Below are 25,450 nucleotides of genomic sequence, written 5' to 3'. Positions count from 1 at the left end.
AAAAAATATCCAAAACTATGACAATTAACAAAACATCGTTGCACTGGGCAAAATCAGAGAATCTAATAGACTGGAAGTGGTAGTCATATGCTAAAAAAAAACTTTTATCTGAGCACATGAAATGTGCTCATATTGCAATTATGGCAATTTCTCATGACATTTTTTATATTTCCTTTCTCAATATTTTTTTTATTCAACAACTTTAAAAAATGTTTCTATTTTCAAATAATTTCTGCTTGGAAAAACTTGAAGATTTATAGCCAATTACCTAGACATTTGCATATCCTGAATACCTTCTTAATTAGTTAGGCAGAATTTCTGAAGATACTAAATGTTTTATATAGCACAAAATTGTTTTTATGTGGTTTAATGTTTCTCTGCTCAAAAATTGAATAGAAAAATGACAAAATGAAAAACCACCAGCGCAAACATTTCTAGATAACAAATTTGCCTGTGTTTAATAGCAACTAATAACTCAGTAGTTTGAGTGGAAGAAATGATGAATTAAAGCATTTAGGCAAATATTTTTCAATGTGCATTGTTTATAGAAGCAAAACTTGTGTATGAGAATTTTCTGGTATGAGTTAGAAACCAATTAATAATAACTAGTAGAATACTTTTGTGGAGCATTCAGTGGGACAAAAGTTGACAGAAATTGTGAATATATGAAATAAATGGCACTATAACATGTCAACATTATTCATCTGTGTTCTTCGCTAGCTATAATTTTCTGAACATTATGGAGATACCAATGAAATATTAATATTGAATTAATATTGAAATCCCAAGAAGACAAAATGATGAAGCTGCATTTTCATATAGTTTCCACTAAAGGTGTTCAAACCACACTAGGTGCAAGCTGTTATCCAAGAATGTAGAAGTACATCCAGATGTAAAAGCACATCAGCTACCAAACTAGTGTTTCTAAAACAGATTACCAACCATTACATTCTGTGGAAAAAGCAAGTACAGTTTTGGCAGAAGCAACTTCAGTAGGCATTTCTTATATTAGATCTACCAGTCTCAGACACTGACTGGGAAGAATTTTATCAGCTGTGCAATGTTTTGAGGGGCTTCTTGCATGCACAGCCCATTTGAAATCATCCCATAGCATCTTGATGAGATTTAGATCTGAGTTTTGACTTGGTCAATCCAGAACCCATCCGTTTCCTCTCCAGCCATTTGTTGATAGAATAATAAAATAATAATAAAATAAAATAACAAAAGTGGAATGTTTAGGGTCATTGTCATACTGCAAGGTTGAGCTTCAATCTTCTGGCAGATGGGCTTGCATCATCTTCAAGCATTCTTTGGTACAATGGAGAATTCATATGATGGTGAGCTGCCCAGGCCCTGATACAGAAAAGCAACTCTAAGCTCTTAAATTTTCCCTACCCTGCTTTATAGTTGGTATCAGATTCTTCTGATGAAAGGCTGTCTTTGGTTTTTGCCAACACGTTTTCTGTTACTGTGACCAAAAACTCACATCTTTACCTCATCTTTCTAAAGCACATTGTTGCAGAAGTCCTGGTTTTTTCCTTTGGTGTTTATGAGCCTTGCCTGATGTTCTTGCTGAGATCTTGCATACTGCTCTTGGGCTTGATGTGCTGGAATAGCTTGCCCAGAGAAAGTTGGCAATTGTTTGAAATTTTCCCCATTTGTAGATAATCTTCTGGACAATGAAATGATTTATGTCCAGTTGTTTGGCAATATTTTTAAATCACTTCAACTCACTGTCATCTATAACCTTTCTGAAGATCTCAGAGAGTTTGTTTGATGTAGGCATGATGAACAAGGGAAATATCAAGCTAAATACCTAAAATTTAAATAAGACTGTTTTCTCTAAAAATGTAATCATCTGCATCTGATCTGATGCATCTGATCCAAATTTCAGAATTCGAGGTAGTGATAAATGTAGGGCTGTATTTTAGGTAGTCCTCGACTTCACCATTTGGTTAGCAACTGTTCAAAATTATGATGGTGCTGAACAAATGATGATTACCATCAGTTCTTTGAGTTCTGCCTATCCCAGCATTCCCATGGTCCTGCTTCTCAACACTTGGCAACTGGTTCACACCTATGAGCATTTGCAGCACTCTGTGATCATGTGATTGCCATTTGCAACCTTCCCTGCTGGCTTCCTCAGAAAGTCATTGGGGAAGCCAGCAGAGAAGGTCACAGGTCACTGGGGCAAGTCTTCCCCACCCATGCACCCTCCCCCAACCCTTTCGTGCTCATGTTGGCTGCTGTTCTGACCCAAACCTTGTTCCAAGGAAACAAACACGAAACAGAGGTAACAGAAAAACCTTTGAATGGTTCTTTACAAATTCTGTTCCTTCACAGTTAAAAGGCTGTTTCAAACTAATTATCTCTGATAAGAATGAGCCCTGCCAAGGTGGTGCAAGGCTGCCAAGAACACTAGGTAAAGTTACTAAGAAATAGTTCATACACAAAGAGTCTCCAAACACCAACCAAGATATTCCGAACAAGACTTGAGTGCAAAAACTTCTTTGCTTCCTGCAAAGAACTCTGTTTTCTCAGCAGGCTTTTATCTCTTGAGGGAGGGGCCATCACCTTGTAGCCTTACTCCCGAGTCGCCCGTGCTGCTGCAACTGCTCTTTCCTTTGAGCAGCCCTGCGCGCGCGTGCACTGGGCACAGGCTCCTCGGGAACCTCTTCATCACTGCTGCTAGCCTCCACAATCTCCGAAGGCAGCATTCCACTCCCTGATGGTCCTGGCCGCATCCCTGCCTCACACGCAGGCCCCTCATCTGAGTCCTCACTCTCCGAGACCGCAGCCATCCTCACCTGCTGCTGGTGAACCACAACAGCTGCTTGTGCACTGTTCCTGACATACGTTGCATCCTCATACATCCTCCCCAACCTGCACACTCCTCAATCCACATCAAAAGCTCCCCAACATGCATCCCTGCGCACCTTCTACAACTCGTGATGTAGCTCTTACACACCTTTCCTGATCCATGCCAGGCCTCTCATGCATACCCTTGTGCATCCTACCCCCCACTTGGCAGCAGCCACTTGTCTGCTTGTTGGCTTGGCACTTACAACTTTGTCTCAGCTTTCCCAACGACTTTGGTTATGGGAAGTCAGCAGGGAGTTGCCTTGCCTAACAATCTTGGGCTTTGGTTAATAATGGCAGTCAAGACTGCCAGGATTGGATTTAGCATCAGAAATTCTGGTCCTAAGGGCCTTTGTAAGTCAAGGATTACCCATACTTTTTCCATATACAAACTTTGTATTTATGATTACTTAAATTACACAATGGACTACACAATGGTAAAAGGTACATTGTAAGCTTTTCCTCTTAATATGTTCTGTTAATAACAGAAGTTTTCTGTTTTGTACAGGAAACTCAGCAATCTAATTTTGGCACTGGGGATCAAAGTAAGTACATGCTTAATCTTTCTATTGAATTTATTTCTTTGACTAATTTTGATATTTTACATTCTGATTTCCTTTGGAATGCTGTTTTTTTAAAAAAAATATAAATAAACATTTAATACTGATCTGGTGGGACTTTCAGCAGAGGAAAGAACTGAATCACGTTGCTCATACATTTTTGCAGTTACAGTTGTATACTTGCTTGTTTAACAGGAGGTAAAGTTAGAACATTTGGCTTTTTACAATTAATTTTGCATTTCCTTACATTTGCTCTATTGCTAAATTTAGGTATTTTTATGATATATTTTGAATCTGATATATATTTGAAGCTACAGAAGTGATTCATGAATCCTATAATATCCACAAATAAGAAAAATAAGCATCAGCAGTGCTGTCTATACTTGTTTTTCTAATTGGGACAGAATTGAAAGCAGGCAACTTCTATTCCAGACCTTTGTGAAATAATTTTCCTGTTCTTTTATTTTCTTACATTGGAATGATTCCATTTTAAAACAAATTTCTTTTAAAAACAATTGTTGTCAAAAATAATTATAACTAGCATTCTAACTAGTATTGCTGCATGCAATTTGAAATATCAGACTATTCTTCTATAACTTTGATGACTGATCTACTTCATGTATATAGTCTGCAGTTGAGTGTCAGGGCTTGCAAACACCTTGATTTCTTTCTTTATTCCTTACCAGGTTCCTCTCTATGCCGTCTTTCCCTGTATCTAACATTTTGCTAATATAGTGCGCTTTAATGTGCTGTATTTTGCTTACATTGAAATCCTGAACAAGTGATGGTTGTTGCACATTTACAGGTTTTTTTCCCTGAAATAATAAATTTGTCCAATCTTGCTATGTCAAACTGGGCCGTTATAGTCTGTAAAGTGTGTAATTTGGTTAGTGCACATGTTTTCGGAGTTTACTTTTAAGCCATTACATTCTCTTTTTCTTCCACTCAGAAAGATACAATCCTTCATTGAAAACATCTAATGGCCACCAGTCTAAGTCGTAAGTATGGCTATAATTCTGAGTGAATATAAACTAATTAGCAATGGTTATATTTTATACAAATACTGTTTCAAGATACCTGAGTTTGCTATACCAAGGTATATTTATTTCTAAATAATTCACTTTCTGTCCTAAAGAATAGAAATGGAATCTGTCCTGGAGAACAGGAAATGACCGTGGGCCTAGGTTTCCATATTTTTTATTTTATTTAATAAATTTTTATTTATTGTAAAATTGTGTAAGGCTCGACGCATATTCAGTTTACTTGGCAGCAATATGGAAATGTTTGAAATAGGATGTTTTTTATTTCCAGGCCAACCTATTGCCCTGATGTTTGCTGGGAGTCTACGACTTAAGTACTATTTAGATCCATCCTTACTGACCCTCATAGCCTTATTGAATTGCCTTTTAGGCCCTGCGATACCTCCTTGCTCCTACTCCTCATCTTGCTCTGCATTTGTATGTGCTATCAAGGATGTTCTGGAGTTGAAGCCTCCCAGTTTGGCCTGGCAATCCAAACAACTGTAGAGTTGATATTTTCTATTTCTGCTCTAGACTTAGAACTAGGCAGACAGACCGTTTTAATACTTTATGGTTCAACATTTAAATAGCAATCTCAGACTTCCTCTCCAGGGTTTTTATAGTTTAAAGTATTATAGTATTACTGTAAGTGCAATGCAGTTGCAGGGATGATTCCATCATTCCCCAGCTTGAACAGGAGAGCCCTTACCACATAAATATGGTGAGCAGGTTTCAGGGTCCTATTAAAACCTTACTTGATCATCTTGGTCATCCCTAAAGTTATTTAGAAACATTCTCAAATGCTGCTTCTGATTATCCATGCCACATAGAACTTGTGCTAGTGAAGCAGGTAATTGGTGTCTTGTATTAAGAGCTTGAATGCCAAGGTTCCAAGTAATATTTTTGATCTATTGTACTTTATTAATTTATTTGATTCTTTTTGTTAGTTTTTTTTTTTAAATTAAGATATGGTTTTACATTATGTAAGCCGCCTGGAGTTGCCATGGGCGAATAGGCAGCAATATTAAATAAATAAATAAATATGTCCCCAGAAATAAAATCCAAGGCATCCATCTTTCTTTAAAGTCTGTTTATTAGAAACATATCAAATTGGCAAGGTCTTGGTGTAATTCCAACTCTGGCCAGATTCTGGGATTAGACCCAGTAAAAAGCAAAAGTTTGAAACCTCCCCTCAGAGTCACAATCTCCAATCAGTTCTCAGTCCGATGACTCTAAACTCCACCTTCCTCCAGCTGCAGGCATCTTGTCTGACATGTCTCGTATGCAGTCTGCAGCAGTCACAATCCATTTCTTTACCTTTAGTGTCTTTTCTGCTGCATGTGTAGAAGTCAAGTATGAATGTAAATGAAATATCACTCAGTCTAAGATTAATTTTTACTTTGAAGTCTTTTAGCTTGAAAATGTTTAACCCAATTTCTGCTTCTATTCCAGATGTGAATCAAACCAGACCAAGTAAGATATTATGTTTGTTATTGTTTATCATTTAATGTAATGTCTTGATTTTTTGAAAAATACAAATATTTTGTTCAGATTTAGTTATATGTAAAGCATTCAAATCCCAGGTCTTGAATTTTCAAAGTAAAGCATGAAAAAAGGAAGTATGAGTTAATAACTTTTAATTCAGTTAAAACGTTATAACAGTTCCTAAATTGTAAATCTAAAAATAGGTTTTAGCTTGGTATCGACTGTATCAGTTTTTAGTTGGGATCTTTTGTAAAATTATCTATAGCCTCAGTGATGCTAGTTACTTATATTATAATTGTTGAAACAAAATCAGGTCTCTGATAAATATGTTCCTGATTTATTATTGGTTGATTTTTAAATTTTGGTTAGATGTAGTCTGTTGCAGCATCTAGACATGTTTGTAACCATAGTTTGAACTTTATTCATGCTAGTTACCATGTTGTTTTCTGAGGTATGAATTTTTACAATTAATGCTTGCATTTTCAGAATAACTATTGGGCTTTGATAGCATTGTAAGCCCTTGCTATCATTCTTGGGGTACTATTTCAGTTGAATAATAAAGGAAAATTGACAGTGTCATGATATGGTGTATCTGATAATATTTTTACCAAAATTGCTTCTTTCATCTCTCCCTCTCCCCCCTAGTGTTCTGATAAATGATTTGAAACTCAGCAGCAGTGAAGATAGCGATGGTGAACAGGTTATTATTACTATTAATTTCTGTGCCGTTTTACTCCCAAATTGAAGAGCCTTGTGACATAATCAAAATAATGTAATATAAACACAAAAATGAAATTAACCAAAGGCAAGACAAATATTTAAAAAAAAAGCACAGTTTAAATTGCAGCACTATTAAACTCTTTGTTCTAGAAAAACCTATTTAAATAGTAACTTCATTACTTTTTTTAAAAAAAAGATAGTGAAGCTATCACCTGGCTCCCAAGCCATGTCCTTAGTGGCAAATCTTTGAAATGGGTCCTGGACAGCTCATATGATGTGTTGGTATTCACTTTCAAGGGCAATTGCATGTAAAATGCATTAGTGTACTCTTAAACAAGGTGAAAAATGTGGAAAGTTAGTCCTTGACTTACAACCACAACTGAGCCCCAAGTTTCCATTGCTAAACAAATCAGTTGTTAAGTTAGTAGTGCCCTATTTACAAACCTTTTTGCCACTGTTTTTAAGAGAATTAAGTGGTTGTTAAGCAAATCTGGCTATCCCATTGACTTTGATTGTCGGAAGCTCCCTCAGATGCTTGCAAATGACAATTCCAGGACTCTGGGAGGCTGCAAGCCCGGGGAAAGTCACAATCGCGTCCACACGGCCACAGGATGTTGCAGGTGTCATATATGTGAACCAGTTGCCAAGCACCCAAATTGTGATCACATGATTGCAAGGGTGATATGTTGGTGGTAACTTTGAGAACAGTTCATAAAGTCACTTTGTTTATCACTATTGTAACTTTGAACCATTGTTAAAACAATGCCCGAAGGCTACCTGTAATTGTAAAGGACATCTCTAGCTAGAGAAAGTTGTCCACTACAGGTAGTCCTCAATTTACAACAGTTCGTTTAGTGACCATTCGAAGTTACAACACACTGAAAAAAGTAACTTACAACCATTGTTCACACTTATGACTATGCATGGACACGTGATCAAAATTCAGACATTTGGCAACTGGCTCATATTTATGACGGTTGCAGTAAACCAGGGTCATGTGATCACCTTTTGCAATATTCTGACAAGCAAAGTCAATGTGGAAGTCTGATTCACTTAACAACCGTGTTATAACTTAAAAACTGTGGTGATTCGCTTAATAACTGCCAAGAAAAGTCATAAAATGGGGCAAAACTCAATTAACTGTCTTGCTTAGCAACAGATTCCATTGTGGTTGTAAATCGAGGACTACCTATACCAATTAAAGCATTTATTAAAGATCTATCTTGAATTCAAAAATAAATTAGAAATAGTAAGGCTGTGCAGTGCTTTAGGTTCTGTTGGAAAGGTGCTTCAGTGAGCATGGGAGCATCAATTCAATTCGTGTCCAATGCATTAAAGCAGCTTTGTCTTTATCCAGAAGTATTGATTTGCTGTAGGGCAGGGCTGTCAAACTTCCAGCCAATGGGCTGGATGCATCACACATTGGCCATGCCCACGGCCAGTTTACTGAAGGGAAAGAAAGTCCCGTTAGGTCACGTGATGCTGCCGTGACAATGTGAGTTTGACACCCCTGCTGCAGGGAGACTTCCTGCCCAATCATATACACTGTAAACAGATGTCTTGGCTTTAGTGGGTCCCAAATAGGTGTTGTGTTCATACCCCTTTGCTTCCCACCTCTTTCTAACGGAATCAGAAGCATTGCACAGACCTGACAGGACACAAACATGTAATAAACTATTTCACTAGTGAAAAATATCACAGTGGGCATTATAAAAAGCCTGGAGAAAATGTTTAATCAAGTGTTAAGAAAATAAAGTCGGTGGAAGGTTTCATGGCAGATAAATTAACTGAATTGGAAAAATGCTGTTTTCTGTCATTTACTTCATTTCAAGTAAAACTTTAAAAATTAAAAAGCAACACTGGGATTGTACTCATAAGTGTATTTACCTCAGGTACCAGTCATAGGAAGAAAAGCTGGGTTATTTTGAGGAGGAAAAGATGCAAATCTACGATATATCAATTTACAGTGTATAGTAGTATTTAGACTATGAGTTGACAATCTAATTTCAGATTGTTTTCAGTTTTAATTTATACAGATGATCCATCTTTATCCATGTTGTAAATCACTAACAAAGCTATTATCATAATTTTAATCAATGCTAATCTGCATTTTTTTTTCTTTACTTACAGGAGTTTGATAAGACAGTACCAAGAGGTACACCTGGAAGGTATGTAGATACAGTGTCTGGCAGTATGCAGTTATATTAAAGTAATATGCATGGTAGTCGCATATAATCTACTTTCGAGAATTGGTTTTGAAACAAGAGGCAGTGGAATTTTACCTGCAAATGCAGCCCTTCTGTGGTTGTTTAGTTACTTACTCTTCAACCTATGAATAATGTTTTAAGATTTTAAAACCTCTCAGCCTTTGTTCTCCATTCCCTTTTTCTCCTAGTAATTCTGAGCCTTCCCAACATACAAGTGAAGGAGCAGATAATTCTAGGGATGACTCAAGCAGCCATAGCGGGTCTGAAAGCAGTTCGGGTTCAGACTCAGAAAGTGAAAGTAGTTCCAGCGATAGCGAGGCAAATGAGCCTTCTCAAAGTGCATCTCCTGAGGTAAGTTTTGTTTTTTCTCTGCCTTTCAAATAGTGTTATGGCTGGCAACCATGACGTGACTTGTCCTCAGGTACTTTTAATAAACAGCAATAACTCTTTATGTTTATGGAATCAATTAATTAGTTTAGACGGATAATCTGTTTGCAATCAACAGCGAACATAGTCTGATGCCTGTTTAGCTTAAAACCAAAAAGCTACTGGTGATTTCTATTTACTCTCAGGATTTCCAAAATTTGCAGAAGTAAATGTGTTCAATTTGTTCTGATTACCTTTTATATTTTGCTAAATCTTACACACTGTATATTAACATTTGTATGTTGAGAAACCTAGAGGTAACTCTTTTTGTTCCATGGAAATGAAATCTCCAAATTCACAACAAACACCAAAGTCAGGAAATCTTGGGTGAATTGATTAACTCTATACTTAAGATACAGGTAGTCCTTCACTTAAATAATATGTTCAAAGTTACAACAGCTCTGAAAAATGTGACTTATGACTGCGCTTATGACTCATGTTCAAAATTTGTGTGCTTTGCAACTGGCATGTATTTATGACAGTTGCAATATCCTGGGGTCATGTGATCACCATGTGCGACTTTCCCAGTTGGTTTCTGACAAGGAAAGTTAATGAGGGAAGCTGATTCCATATGATTCACTTCACAACTGCAGTAATTCGTTTAACAAATGTGACAGAAAAAATCATAAAATCAGGCATGACTCACTTAACAACCACATTGTTTAGCAGTGGAAGTTCTGGTCCCAGTTGTGGTCATAAGTCACGTACCACCTGTATAAAATGTCACATTGATAGTTATAAAGAAGGAAATGAGGTGGTGGGATATGGATGGCAGTGATTTGATCAAACAACAGTCTATCCTCTGGAAGGAGAGTGGGTTAAAATGCATGTGCATACACCTTGATGATTTAAAAATGATTTAAAATGATTTAAAAATGTCATCCTTGTAGAATTATAGTACAGGAATATTCCAAAATGAAGGAAAGTAAAATGTTGTTCCTTTTCCATTCTTCATGATTGCCTTCCGGCTTGCTTATTTGTTTAAAATGTGCTAACTGTTACATGGAATATCCAAGCTGCTGAAAATGTTGTATTTTAAAAAATGTATTATAAGTAACAAAGCAAATGTTAAAACAGTAAACTACTAATACAGGTAGTCCTCAACCTATAACTGTTCATTTAATGACAGTTTAAAGTTACAATGGCCCTGAAAAATGACTGTTTTTCACACTTAACAACTGTTGTAACATTCCCACGGTCACGTGATCAAAATTCAGGTGTTTGGCAACCGACTGGCATATTTACGACGATTGCAGTGTCACAGGGTCATGTGATCCCCTTTTGTGACCTTCTCACAAGCAGTCACTGGGGAAGCCAAATTTACTTAACAACTGTGCTGCTAACTTAACAACTGCAATGATTCACTTAACAGCTGTGGCAAGAAACATTGTAAAATTGGGCAAAACTCACTTAACATCTGTCTCACTTAGCAACAGAAATTTTGGGCTCAATTGTGGTTATAAGTCGAGGACTACCTGTAGTCATGGTTGACACTGTCAAGAAACCAGATCCCTGAATTGCACAATGAAACTTCTGTACTGTGCTAGCTGAGCCCCTAGGAATAGCTCTCTTAGTAGAGAGAATTGTGCTGCTGATTTGTGTCGTTTATTATTGTATCAGCCATTTTGGGTAACACTGAATCTGCTTGTTTGAAAAGAGCAGCGCTTCCTTCCAGGTTGATGGTATGAATTGTGAGCTGAATTCTGTAATTCTGATGCAGTTCTCTTGGTTGAGAAATGTAGCAAGTTATGACAGCCCTCCTCTCATTTCTAGATGATCCTCTTTTCAAATTTGGATGCGGTCACAGCCTTTGGGCCATAGGAGAGAAGTGGGCAAAATAATTCCTCTTTTTCCAGGCTGTATTCATGCAGAATTTTGTCATTTGGGTTTTCCTCTTTTCTTTCTTCAGCCTGAGCCACCTCCAACAAATAAGTGGCAGCTTGACAACTGGCTAAACAAGGTGAACCCACACAAAGTATCACCAGCTTCCTCCGTTGACAGTAACATCCCATCAACCCAAGGTTACAAAAAAGAGGGAAGAGATCAGAGCACAGGGGGAGGATATGCAGACCAAAGTGGATCAAAGGATTCCATATCTTCCACACCTGGGAGAGATTCAAAAGGTAGCCAGAAAGGATCGGAGAGCAATCGTGGTCGACAGAAGTCCCCTGCTCAAAGTGATAGTGCAATCCAAAGGAGGACTGTAGGCAAGAAGCAGCCCAAAAAAGCAGAGAAACCATCAGCAGAAGAGCCCAGAGGAGGCTTGAAAATAGAAAGTGAAACCCCCCTGGACATGGCAACAAACATACCCTCTAACAGACACAAAGCAGCCACAAAAGGCTCCAGAAAACCAAATATAAAAAAGGAGCCTAAACCATCCCCTCGGCCTATCACAGAGAAGAAGAAATGCAAGGTGGCAAACAAACCCGCCCAGAAATCTAAGGAATTCATTGAAACAGATACCTCCTCCTCTGATTCTGATGAGAATGAGAGCCTTCCTCCTTCATCACAAACCCCCAAATATTCGGACAGCAATAGGACTCCTGTTAAACCTTCCATAGAGGAGGATGACAATTTTTTACGACAACGAATGTTCTCTCCTATGGAAGAGAAGGAACTCCTTTCACCGCTCAGCGATCCTGAGGAAAGATATCCCCTTATTGTGAAGATTGACTTGAGCCTCCTAACCAGAATACCAGGGAAGCCTTACAAAGAGACAGACCTATCAAAATCAGAGAGAAAAAATGTGTGCGAGAAGCATCCAAGAGAACCCCAGAAAATAACTTCTGACAAAAGTTCCAACAAGGGCAGAAAAAAGCATAAATTATGTCAGGTCAGTTTTCAGCATGAAGCTTGTGATCAGAACTGAACATTTAATAAAGTAGTTTTTAAAGTTGTGGCCTTCATCCCGAGGTTATTTTGTGTGATCTCCGCCTAATGTAACTCACAGGGTTGTTGTGGAGGAAAATAGGAGGAAAGTGCTGTGCCTGGAATTCCTAAAAAATGATGTACAAATCAAATAAATAAAAAGTGTTCACAAATAAGTACTGTTCTTTTTACAGTATAGATTGCAATCTTGATGCAAAGGTCTTAAAGCTTGTCTAGATCTATCTGTATAAACAGGATGGAATAGTAGATTATGGTATAGTCCTTGTGGACATAGGACAATTTTTGTTTCATTTTAAAAAAATAATTGCATTAATTTTATTAGCTTAGCAGTATAGTACAGGTGGCTTAGGGTAGATAGAAAAGTTATTTTTTTTCCAGTCCATCATGCAGCTTGACATTCCTGCAAGGTTTATTTTTAAAACTTATTTTGTTTTATCATATAATAATATATTTGCATAGTTATATTGCTATATAATCTTTATTTCATTTTAATGAGAAGATATACTCAATGTTTTTAGATCTGATTTAATACATAATTAATGGTCACAGTACCGTTTTGGTTTTGATGGGAAAAGGTCTTTTGAATCATACCGGGCCAATGTAATGGCTGCAAAGGCCAGAGAAACGATGGAGCTGTTTTAATGAGTTCCTCACAAATGAGTATCTCTTGTTGCACTTTTTCCCTTTTGAAGCCAAAACACTGCACAATCCTACTAATCTAACAGCTTAATTATAAATATATCCTTACATATTTTTGGAAATAGTACAGTAAATAGGACTAGAAATTTCCATTTAAAAAAAATGCTGTTGTTAGGATAGCAAGAATTGTAGCCATTTTGACACTCTGTGGTCAGTTAAAAAGTGAGGAGTTACATTTCTTTACATTCATCAAATTAAGCAGTATTTTTTGTACCATGGCATCATACATCATCAATGTATGTTATCTACTTATAATGTGAGGAATATTATTTGTAACAGTTGTAAGGAATTGTGGATAGTAGTAAAAAATGGAAGAAATAGTAATGACTAAGTTTGTTGACAGCTTCATAAAAGACAACTAGGCCCAAATGGGGAGAAATATGGGGGGAAACACTCATAGTTTTCAAAGGCGTTTTGCCTTAATATAACTGAAAATAAGGCTGGGAAATATCTTAATATAATTTCCAATAATTAATATTTACCCTAGGGGAGCATTAAAATTATCTTCTTGAAACCTGAGGTATTTTTGATTCCTTGGTCTGGCCCAGCTACACAGCTATTGAGCTGTTTTGCCAAGATTACTGTCACTCATCAGGGTCTACGACACTGGTGTCAAATTTTCTGCGTCACATTGCCGTCACGTGATGCATCATGATTTTTCCCTTCGCGGAGCTGGAGTGGGTGTGGCCTGCACGTGATGCATCTGACTCCCAGGCCATCAGTTTGACATACCTGGTCTAGGATAATTCGTCATGGCCAATTTGCTGCAGCTAACTTGCCATGGTCACCTCACTGCAATCAAATAGCTGCGGGACAACTCACCAAGGCCAACTCGCCACGGAACAAGAGTTGCACTAATATCAAAAAATGGTGGAATAGAATAATAATAGAATAATAATAAAGAGTGACGCCAAAAGAGGGATAAAATGAAATACGAATGACAACAATTAAAACAATTTTTGATTATTTAAAGAATTAAATAGAATTGTTGAGTTGTCCTGCAACAAGTTGGCCATGGAGAGTTGGCTGTGGTAAGTTGGCCATGGTGAATTGGCCGTGGCAAGTTGGCAGCAGTGAGTTGGCCATGGCCAAGTTACCTGTGGCAAGTTATCCCATTCCGTACTCATACCATCCTAATGTTGTCAGTGGCTTCTTTGAGAATTGTGATGATTTATAAAAATCAGTATAGTTGAGATTATTAAATTTTGACTTGGTTATTATTTCTCAAATGTTCTGGCACAGAACGCAGAAGACAGCAGAGGCACTGAAAGCAAGAAAACTAAACTAGAAGAAAAACCTTCAGCACACAAGACTTCTAGTAATAGAGAGTGAGTAACTTTCGAAGCTATAGTACACAAGTACATGGTGTAAGCACATTCTTATGTATTCTATTTCTAATTTTCACTTTATCTAGGGATCAGACACATACTTTCTTTTTAAAAATTCAGTTGTATAGTATTATTCGAACAAGCACTGATGCCAAGTTTATTTTCTTACACCTTTGATATTTCCATTGCAGTTTTTAAATCTTTGGGAGGTCATGTTTAAGAGATATTATTCCAAATATTGGGCATGAACATCTGTCTGGATTACAGAATACTTTATTTGGAGACTTCAAATGAAGTGCTTCCAGCTGCTATAATGCCTCTGGAACTTTCCATATTTTATTTTTTAACTTGTTTATTCTTATTTTCAAACTTCCCAATAATCAAAACTCTTGGGCAGTTTACAATATAACACATTAAAACAAAACCAATTTATGTTAAAAAAAACATCTGTACCACCTTAATATAGTAATTATTAATTTTATTTATAGGAGCAAAAAAAATTTTTAAATGCTTTCTAAGCCTCTTTTTCTGTTTCCTTACTATTTCACATTTGCATCCCATTGTTTTATTCAAAATACCTGCTTCCATTCAGATTGTGACAGTTTTGATTAGATGAAAAGTATTGCATGCTGAGTTATATTTATATCTTGAAGAAGAAAGGATTAGGACATGGATTAGAGAAGATGGAATCTTTTTGTGATTTTGGCATATTATGGTTAGTTGTGTAGTCAGCCAGATGTTTAGACTGGATCCAGCATTTTTTATCTACCTATTGAATTCTTCCTAAGGATCTGGATAAGCAGATTTGTTATTTGATGCTGTTAAAGGTATCATTGCAAGATGTAAACTGTTTCAAGTAAACTTACCTTTTGCAAATTTATATGACCTTTTCCAGCTATTCTTTATAACTGTGTCAGTCTAAAGCCATTCTCTTTCTAAAATATAATAGTTTGATAAAATAAGCTTGTTGCTTGGAAGCTAATAGTTCAAAGACAAAAAATATCCTTTGCATATAATTAAGTACAAAATTTTTAATTCTGTTTCCTATTTTATTTGGGGAGGATAGGTCTTCAAAGCAAAGCACTGTTAAAGAGAAGGATCTTCTCCCATCTCCAGCCACAACCTCAGTTGTTGCAAAAGATCCAAAGCAAGAGCATGGATCTCGGAAAAGAACTATCAGTCAGTCTTCTTCCTTGAAATCAGGCACTAATAGTAACAAGGATAATAGCAGCACTAAAAGTAGCTCATCTAAGCAAAAGAAGACAGAAGGGAAGGCTTCAAATAACACTAAAGAAACAAAGGTAAAAAAAACTTCAATTAGTCATTATAGCTTGTTTTTGGAGTCTTTTAATCTTGTGTGAAATTCAGCATAACTTTATTTTTTTTTAAATGTCTTGCACTAAAACTCAGGCCTTCCACTAATCCTCTTCCTAATACCACTTAGTGGCCTCACACATCATGCCCCTCTGTGTAAAACAGGTATGGCTATGTGATTTGGAACATGGCATCATTTGAGTCCCTAAATGGGTAAATGCCCAAAGACCTCTTCCCTGAAAATGTTTGAGCTAAGTTTAAGATGTTCGGGAACAGATCAGGTTTGTGTAGATAACATTGAAAGCTGAGCTGATTGATATGATCCCAATTGATGTTGACTTTCCTAAATAAGCTTATATTTTCACGGCAGGGAAATAGTTGAATATTTAACCCAAGGATATACAGATGTAGCCAAACATATTGGTTTCAATATGTTCATATTGGTTCAATATATGTTCAATATGTTCATATTGGTTTCATATTGGTTTTCATATCCATTTCCAATTCTCCCCCGCCATCCCAATTTGCCATGAAATAAATTCAAGCATGCGGAATATAGTTTTGTCTATTTTGCTAATTCTACTACTATTTTTTTTAGATGAAAAGCTGTGTTGGGGGAAAAAAACAGTTAAATAGGATGAAGCCTATTTTTTGTCAAATATTTGGTGCATAGCCTAGCTCAACATAAGTTAATATACCATTAGAGAGACAACAAAGCTTTATAATTAAAGTATTAAATGAGGCAAAATAATTATTGTATTAAAAATCATCATGCAAATTATAATAGCACCATTATTAAAATCTTATCTGCTTTCTGTTTTGAATTTATTATTATGGTTAACACCTTTGTCAAGTTAGATTTGTGGCAAATATCTGGGCTGATTTAACTAGCCTGAACTTGGCAATTGCAATGCCTCTCCCTCCAAACAGTGTTTTAATTAATTGCATTCTCTTTTTTCCAAGGAAAAGGTTTTAAATAATTCTTCTAATTGTCCTTCTGCCTCCACCACAAGTTCCGATAGTTCAAAGTCCCGAAAAGCAAAGCTAGTATTTGATGACAGGTGAGAACAAAGATGAAATGGTTTTGTTGCTAGAATGCGTGTCTAAAATAACAGAAACGTTTGGGTATAGTTCATATTAAAAAAATTCATAACTATACTGTAATTTGATAAAAGTTATAGGAAAATTTATGGTAGCCAAAAATCAAAAAGATTCTGCAAGCACTTTTTAAGATGAACATGTTTCATAAGCATTCATGAGTATTCATCTGTAATAGAATGTCAGGAGAGGTTAAAATGTTCTGTTATTGTTTTATGCTTGTTCTGAATCCTGTCAAATTTGTTTCATTAATTAATTTGTTCCATTAATAGGTCTGAGCTGTTTGTCTTACAAAAAATGCAGAGGGGCATTCCAGTTTTGTAGTGCTACATTTTTGGGGTGCCAATATAATAAAATACTGTTGCTTTGTTATATTTTAAAAATTGCTGATGAATAAGGTTGTTCCCAGAAGCTGAACAGTATTTTGAACTGACTTTCCAGCCTAAGATATATCTATAGAGATTCTCAGTCATCCACGTCATGGTTGCCCAAAGGTGCTTTTTCAAGAGGCAACTGGACCTTCTGGGTTTTCTTTGAAGAAGCTTCTTCAGCTCAGCTCTTCAAAGGAAAACCAGAAAGTCCAGTTGCCTCTTGAAAAAGCACTTTTTGGATCCTAAGATCCCAAAGGTGCTTTTTCTGGCAATCTTGTAAAATTTGACCCAAATTCATTACTGTATATTCAGCCTGAATATTAATGACATTGCAGTTGAGTCAAACCTCAATCCAGTATATCTGTTATTCACAGAGATGTATAGATGTACATCCGCTGTACAGAGGACCTAATGCTAAATACCAACACAGGAACACGTCCATTTTCACCAGTATTCTAAAACAGCGGCCCCCAACCTCAGGGACTGCTTCTGTGGAGAGAGGTTTTTCTGCAGATGGAAGGGGGCATGGTTTCATGTGCTGCCTGCATCCCTCAGATGGGGCGGACCGGTTTGCACAGACCAGTGGGGGGATCGGTTTCTGGCATGCTGCCGACCGGTTGGGGACCCCTGTTCTAAATGCTCTGCATTGTGTTAGTGCAGATTGAAGAACAGTGAACATTACTAGACTGGAGTTATGTCTTGGGGAAGATAAGGGGGGTTGTGTTTGTTTTGAAGGCAGGAAGATGACTATTTCACCACTGGTTTCTGGTACAGTATCCTAAATAATATTAAAAGTGTTCATTGCTCCTGGTATCTGTGTATAATTGTGCAACCCAAGAAAAGTTCTATCCTATACCAAATTACTGACAATTTAGCCAGGCTTCTCCATTTCATTCCATGTTTTTAAAATTCTATCTCAGTTAAATATGATATTTAGCCCACTCCTAGTCCCTTCTGTTAAACTTTGCCACTTCATGGGAATTAGGAAGTGTGCCTTTTCTATGGCAGCCATTATCCTATGGAACACTGCTTACCCTGACATTCAGCAGGCTTCTACCCTCCTAGCCTTCCAAAAAGTGCTGAAAACTTGGGCTTTTCCCATCATCTCCGAGATAGGATAAGGTGACTGCATGTCAGAAGCTTCATTTGGTGCCAGATTTTTGTCTTTAATATTTATGGCTTTAATAGCTTTAATATGGCTTTTATATTTTATTATGGATTTTTTTAAAATTTCTTAGGAGCCACCCATAGTTTGTTGCAAGATGGCTAGCTATGTAAATATTTTGAATAAATACTTTTTGCATTCCATCCTCAAATACACACAAATAATGAAATAAGCAGAGCAACGAAGACTAGAAATGTTGTTATTTTATCGATTTCATTTTATGTTGCAGAAGCTACTCAGCAGATCACTACTTGCAAGAAGCAAAGAAATTAAAACATAATGCTGATGCATTGGTAAGCAAAACGTATTGTCCACTGATTGAATCCTTTCAAGGTGAATTATTTGACTGTCATAAATCTCCATGTGAGACTTTTTTTTTTTTTTTAGTTTGACAGGTTTGAAAAAGCTGTTTTATACCTTGATGCTGTAGTTTCATTTATTGAATGTGGGAATGCATTGGAGAAAAATGCTCAGGAATCCAAGTCTCCATTCCCTATGTATTCTGAAACTGTGGAACTCATCAAGTAAGTTATATAGACAAATCAAGTAGTATAATTACCAGAATAGAGACACAATAGAGACTTGTACTTTTAATTGATATACTATTAATAGTTGGTTCTAGAGGTGCTCTTCAGTTGCCACCATTTGTTTATAAGACTTATATGGCAGCTTTTTTTGTACAATAATCCTGGATGGCTCACAAAAATAACAATAAAAACATAAGGAGTCAAACAAATCTACATCAAAAACTCCCAACGGCCCAAAAATAATCCTCCGTTCAGCAGTATTTACATTGACCAGACTACAACCTCATCCTAACTCAGAGCATGAAAGAATCAGTTCTTCCAAGGCCTTTGGGAAAGCAAGGAGAGTAATGGCCTGCTTTCTAGGTCCCAGCAGATGGCAATATGTCCACCTTCTCTGATATTGTACACTTTGACTTAAGCACTTTGAATTGCACCTGGAATGAAACTGGAGAGCAGTGGAGAAGTACAGGCAAATTACCCCAAACTTTGCATGTTGCTGCATTCCAGGCCAGTTAATAATACTTTATTTGCGGTCACAGACCAAAACACAAGTACAACAAAAGAAGAACATGGGAAAATTAAACATGAACAATTGGTCACCAAAAACTTGACTAAGGGGAATTACAGCGTTCTCCTCTGATGGTTACAGCTCTTAAAATTTTTTTGGAAACCTGAGCAGTGATGTATGAGGAGCCATCCCCTAGACAATATAAGAACAAATTACTAACATTGGGTCTAGAAGGGTCTGTTTCAAGGAGAGACAGTAACTTAGATCTGCCTGCGTTATACATAGGGCAACATAAAAGGACATGCTCCACAGTTTCAACCTCAGCTCTGTCACAGGGGCATAGCCGCTCGTTAATCAGGAGCCTCTTAAATCACCCATCCTATTCCAGGCCAGTTATAACTTACAGATTATCTGGAAGGGAAGTCATGTAAATCACATTGTGATCCAACTGGGAAATTATTAAGAAGTACATGATTGTAAGCAAGACCTTTCTGTCTAGGAATGGGTGCAGTTGCTGCATGAGATGAATCTGTCCTATTGTTGAATGAGATGAATCTGTCCAAAAGCTCCCCTAGTCATGACTCCCACTTGTTCCTTGAGCTTGCACCGTAGTCCAGAATGCCCCCACCCCAAATTGTGCACCAGCTCTATCCAGCTCTATCCAAGGGAAAGGAGCCCCACATGGCATCAGATCCAAGGGGATCAAAACCTAGTACCGTTACATTTTCTTAGATTGGTTGGATTTGGCTCCTCCCATCCAGATTCTCACAGCCTCTAGGCACTGAGTCAACATCTGAACTAAATTGCCTTGCCAACTAGGATTGGAGATGTATAACAGGATATATCATTAGGTTGTTATTAGTTGTGGCCAAAGTAAGGTATTAAATCTTATATAGAAATAGTTAATATTTGCAAGTGTTTAAAAAACTAAATATCACTTTAAATACTTTGTTAACTCTTAGCTTTGTACAGTGTATATTGCTATACTTGACATGGTTTTAAGAAATGGAGAATGCTCAGTATATAAGTTCTTTAAAAATGAAAAGAGTTTTTAAATGTATTTGTCTTGTTTTTTGGTTGAAGGTACACTATGAAGCTAAAGAATTGCTCAGCACCAGATGCAACTGCTGCAGACAAAAGGCTAGCAGTGCTATGGTATGTATTCAGAACTAAATTAGAAAGATGGGAATAGCTAGAGGCAAAATGTATTTGGGCAGACTTTCATTTTGTGGGTGGTAAGATAAAGCATGTATTGCTATTCTAGTTTAATATCTGCTTAGATTGGAAGCAGCACAATCACTATATAAAATAAATAATTATTATTTGCTTTATTATTATTAATAATAAAGCAAAAAAAAGCTTAATTGGGTTTTAATTCTTGCATTTCTTTTTAATCTTTATTGAAGTTTAATTATTTCAATAAAAAGCTATTTTTTAAAGAATCTCAGTAGTAGTGTAATTTCTACTTTACAACAAATTATAGATCAGTGAGGATTTTTTATTATCAAATTTCTAAAGTAGTAGCATTCTTCTTTTTATTAGTCTCAGATGCCAGTCCCTCTTATATTTAAGACTTTTCAAGCTGAAGAAGGAGAGTGCATTAAAATATTCCAAGACACTGACTGAACATTTGAAGGTAAAAATGTGTGTTTTTTTAAAAATGTACTAACTTGTAATTTGAAAGATTGTTTGTCTTTTCCTAAATAGACATTATCATTGATATATAATTCAGCAATAATGCTTATGGAAAGTTTATTGTGTCACTTATTTAATTATGCAGACATTTTTACACTTCATTTTAGTAGTAATTATGCCTAGATTAGACTTCCATTCTTACTCAAATTCTTCTTGGTGCTGTAACATTTTTTAAATTGACAATTTCAAAGCACCTCGTGGATTGATTTGTTATTTTAGAAATCTGTTGTTGTAGAACATATAGTATTGAATATGCATTCATTTTAAAATTTGTGGGTTTTTCCTAAACAGAATTCCTATAACAATTCTCAAGCCCCATCACCTGGTATGGGAAGGTAAGCATTTATGTAATGCATTATTGTGACTTTTGTATGAAGGCATGAATTAAACAGTAAAAACATGAAATAGATATCTGAAATTCCGATCCAGGTTTTAAAACATTATAAAAGCAGTTCTATATGTCTTTATTTTTTAATTAATTTGTGGGTAAATCTTTCCTATATGTTTTATATGACAGAACTTTTCTGTTTTCTCCTGATAGATTCAAACTTCTTATGCAAACTTCTGTCAAATTTTCACAAATAAAGGGGAAGGGAATTTTATTGCATAATTATATCATCTATCAGAGCAGTAATAGTATCATTGTAAACTAACAATATCACTGAACACTTATAAGCGGTTTGGATGGTTTAAATAAGAGATTATACACATGGACCCAAATAATTCATTTTTCAGAACAAACATAAAAACACACCTATGTGTTTGTGTGTTTGAAAAATCAGATAGACAGAACTTACATGCTGTCTGTTTCTTAAGAACTCTGGGCTGCTCACAACAATCAAAGAAATTACAATTAAACATAAAAAATAATTTAAAAAACCAAGAAGTGCTCAGAACTCTTTCCATTCAATTATCTTCTTAGAAAAGGTGTTTAAAGGAGGTTTAATACTGGATGCTACCTAGGTTTCTGCTGCAGCCACCAGATAACTCAGGGCATGAATATTGAAATTGTATTTTTAGAGTCAATAGCAGAATGCAGGTTTTGAGTAACGTTACTATTTCAGTAGGTACTGCAATAGTTTTGCAAGTGTTGGTAAAGGAAGTTTCCCTTTTTAATTAATTTTTAGCAAACCTGTCAGTATGCCATCTCCAGTTTCACCGAAATTGTCTCCAGGGAATTCAGGAAATTACTCGTCAGGGTCAACCAACCCTTCAGGGAGTGCTTCTTCAGTTACTATTCCACAGAGGATACATCAGATGGCAGCCAGCTACGTCCAGGTTACTTCCAATTTTCTGTATGCCACTGAAATTTGGGACCAAGCAGATCAGCTTGCCAGAGAACAAAAGGGTAAGTTTGGGTTGCATTCATTTATACTCCAGGGGAGTGAACCTTTTTGACATTTTTTTTTTAAATGACAGCATAGTTGCTGCTGAGTCGATTAAAGCAATAAAGCTTTGATATATTTCCCAATCTCTTTTTGGATTATAGTTTTATAAAAACTAACGTGATTTTATCAATTTTGTTTTGGGAGATGTCATGGGAAACAGTCTGGTTCAATCTGATTATTTTTCTTTCTTTTTTTTTTTTCTATAGAATTTTTTGCAGAACTGGACAAAGTTATGGGCCCTCTGATCTTTAATGCAAGTGTTATGACAGACCTGGTACATTACACCCGACAGGGATTACATTGGTTGCGTTCGGATGCCAAGTGATAACTGGATTGAAGAAGTCTAAAGCGTATAAGAGGCTTGCTGCCTCTGATTTTTTTCAACACTGTGTCATAAAAAAAATAAGGAAGACTGCCATAATGAAAGCAAAGAAAGTGAAATCAAAGAAGAAGGAACACTTTCCTGTGTCTCCCAGCATCATGTGTGTAAGAACCTCCAAACATTGTGTTAATGAACTTTTTCAGCTGACCCCATTTTAAAATATATATATTTAAAAATAGTTTAAACTCTGCAATGTTTTAATGTAAGATGGATTCACTGATTTGCGATTGGATTGGAATTCTAATAATGATGCCTAACAAATCTGTTTTAAAACTTATTTATTTTAATTTGTTTTTAAAAGCTGTGTTTTGGGGCTGGTTTAAAACGTAGCTGTTTTTCCTATGAATTTTACCTAATCAAGTACTTAGTGAAGATTAAATGTAGACACTTTATTTAAGTATTTTGTGAGCTTTGTTATTCTGTAATGTCTTGTGATGGTGGAGCTTGTAAGAGAAAGTCAGGGTTGATAGATTCTAAAGTGTAGACACACACATTTTCCTGCATATTTAAGTCAACCCTTAATGATAGCCACAGTTTTATTGATGTGCTAAGTTCCAAGGTTATAACTTCATCATCAATTAAATCATTTGAAGTCAAAATATTCAAGTAATTGTATGGAAAATCAGTTTCGAAACACACGTCTTAACACTAATAATCTCAGTACGTTACAAAATATTGCATTTAATGCAATATTCAACGTAATGGACTTCAGTCTCCAAGTATAAAATAGGAATGGTTTCAGATGGACAATCTCGTACTTTGGTGCAGCCTCTTTTATTTCCTAACTTGTAATTTGTTAGACACCAAAGCTTCTAACATTAGTAATTCCTATGTGAAACTGATGTGCTTCATAAACATCTGTCTTTGTCAGAATTACAGTGTATGTAATGGACAACACGGGGTAGAGAATAGACCTGTGAATTACAGGGACATTTTAAACTGTTTTGGTCCAATTAATTGGAAATTTTGCTTTTATGCCATTCTGTGGCACATTCATTAATGTTAAATGTTTGTGATGGGAACAGATTATTTAGTTATAATGAAACAACTGTGATCAGCAAGAATCATGCATGGAAATCTGCTTTAAGGTTAATAAGCAAGGTACCTTTTCATAGAAGGTGCTTATCTGATTAAAAGAAAAAAAAATACTGCTTTAGCGTCCCTATCATGTCTGGTGTGCCTTATGCCTTTTTAGATGAAGATTTTAAATACTGTTTACAAGACGTTTTACACTTAGGACCTGGTATCCAGTCAGTCTCCAGCAGTAAAATTGTACTTCCTTTTCCTAATTCTAGTGGCTGTCATTTGTTGACAATTCATGTTGCTTGTGTTTTAGAGTCAGACTCTAAAATCTTTTATTGTGGAATTGTGATATGCTGCTTTGCCTGCCCTTGTTCCTAAAACCCACCCAGATGTGAACATGCATGTTCAAGAAAACAATTGCACTAAAATTATGTCTAGCTGTATAGCTATGTGCCAAAATGATGGCGAATTTTGAAAGAAGGATAGAATTTTACACCAATTAGTATTGCAGTATCTTTGGGACAGTGAAAGTTCAATTGCTTCATAAATTATAACAACTGAAAAATAGTTTGTATATTCATAGAGATTTGTATCCTGATGGGGATACATGGTTTCTTTTATACCCTGATACTTTGGCTGTGTTGCATTGAAGTTGCTAATCACTTGGTTTGTATTCAAAGTCATTGAAAGTTTACTGTTGCGCCCTGCAGCACAAGAATGAGTTGTGAGAGCAGAAGAAAAACATGTAGGCACAACCATACAGCATTTTTATTTATACAAAAAAGTATATTGTGGTTTTGCCATGCAAGTGATTGAATTATCACTGTAAATTTACTATGTGCAAAAATCACCTTTGCTAATCAATAATGGAAAAACCCATCTGTTTATGTGAAATTGCAACATACTAGTGTTCCATATACTTGTGTTACTTTCAGTCAGTGTGAGCAGCTGTCTTGGAGAAGCTTTTTTTTTTTTTTTAATCGTTCCCTTAGCAAACAATTTATTGTATTTACTCTCAACACAGAGATTAAAGAGTTCAAGAAATATTTTTAGCGGGCTTTCAGTGTTTATTATGTGAGCTGCTTGAGTAAAAATATCAATTGTGAAAAGCAATTTTAAAATATATGCATTTTCGTAAACCACAGATTCAAGAGGAAGAGCACAGATTCCTGCTAGCATCAAATAATAAATAGTTAATTTTCCATGACTAATTTTTCTGCTAATATCAAAAGTCAACATCCTTGACATTTGAAAGTGCCTGTCACATTTATTATAGTAAAATCTTTACATTATCCCGGAGAGGATTATAGGTTATCTTCTTATAAGGTGCTGCAATGATCATTTGACTAGTTTGCTTCCTTTTGTACCCATTTAACATAGTCTAGCAGTAAGAAAATGTCTCTTTTTTATCTATTGTTTTTAAAACTAGAATAGTATATATCAGACTGGTTTTTTATATATCTCCAGATACTTCCTAAGTGTTTGTCTCTTTATTAATTTAGCAAGGCTTCTCTATGTTTAAATGTAGACTTAAGCTGCAATGAATTACCTGTTGCATTAGCTGTCTCATGGCGGTCTTATTTGGGTGTCCTAAATCAACAGATCGTTTATTCATAATAAATTGTTCCTTTTCCAATTTAAGGATCAGTTGAATTTTCAAGCAATTGAAACCAAATTATCAACTTTTAAAATACCATCTAAGTTAAGAATTCAATTGTCTCAGGAGTGCATGAGTAATTTGCCAAAGTTCATTGTTAAGTGCAAGGACGTAATAAACTTTAAAGTTC

At 35.9% G+C, this 25,450-nt stretch overlaps 1 protein-coding gene across 19 annotated transcripts in view; it reads left to right on the top strand.

Moving 5' to 3' along the window:
* The window catches only part of AFF4 (ALF transcription elongation factor 4), a 50,962-nt gene extending 25,512 nt beyond the window's left edge, over positions 1 to 25,450 (top strand). For all 19 annotated transcript variants that reach the window (XM_026687694.2, XM_087955375.1, XM_026687711.2 and 16 more), the window contains 17 exons: positions 3,368 to 3,404; positions 4,369 to 4,417; positions 5,891 to 5,911; positions 6,569 to 6,623; positions 8,774 to 8,811; positions 9,039 to 9,201; positions 11,186 to 12,109; positions 14,107 to 14,192; positions 15,259 to 15,493; positions 16,470 to 16,567; positions 18,370 to 18,433; positions 18,528 to 18,664; positions 20,259 to 20,330; positions 20,718 to 20,811; positions 21,162 to 21,205; positions 21,998 to 22,218; positions 22,465 to 25,450. In XM_026687694.2, coding sequence (XP_026543479.1) covers positions 3,368 to 3,404; positions 4,369 to 4,417; positions 5,891 to 5,911; positions 6,569 to 6,623; positions 8,774 to 8,811; positions 9,039 to 9,201; positions 11,186 to 12,109; positions 14,107 to 14,192; positions 15,259 to 15,493; positions 16,470 to 16,567; positions 18,370 to 18,433; positions 18,528 to 18,664; positions 20,259 to 20,330; positions 20,718 to 20,811; positions 21,162 to 21,205; positions 21,998 to 22,218; positions 22,465 to 22,583 — 2,457 coding nt within the window. In that variant the 3' untranslated portion in view covers positions 22,584 to 25,450. The remainder of the gene's footprint in view (positions 1 to 3,367; positions 3,405 to 4,368; positions 4,418 to 5,890; positions 5,912 to 6,568; positions 6,624 to 8,773; positions 8,812 to 9,038; positions 9,202 to 11,185; positions 12,110 to 14,106; positions 14,193 to 15,258; positions 15,494 to 16,469; positions 16,568 to 18,369; positions 18,434 to 18,527; positions 18,665 to 20,258; positions 20,331 to 20,717; positions 20,812 to 21,161; positions 21,206 to 21,997; positions 22,219 to 22,464) is intronic.

The sequence above is a fragment of the Notechis scutatus genome, chromosome 2 (assembly GCF_049901735.1).
Source record: "Notechis scutatus isolate UNSWTSFEM ecotype Mainland chromosome 2, rNotScu1.2, whole genome shotgun sequence".
NCBI classification, from domain to species: Eukaryota; Metazoa; Chordata; class Lepidosauria; order Squamata; family Elapidae; genus Notechis; species Notechis scutatus.
This window is presented reverse-complemented; position numbering and strand designations above follow the sequence as displayed.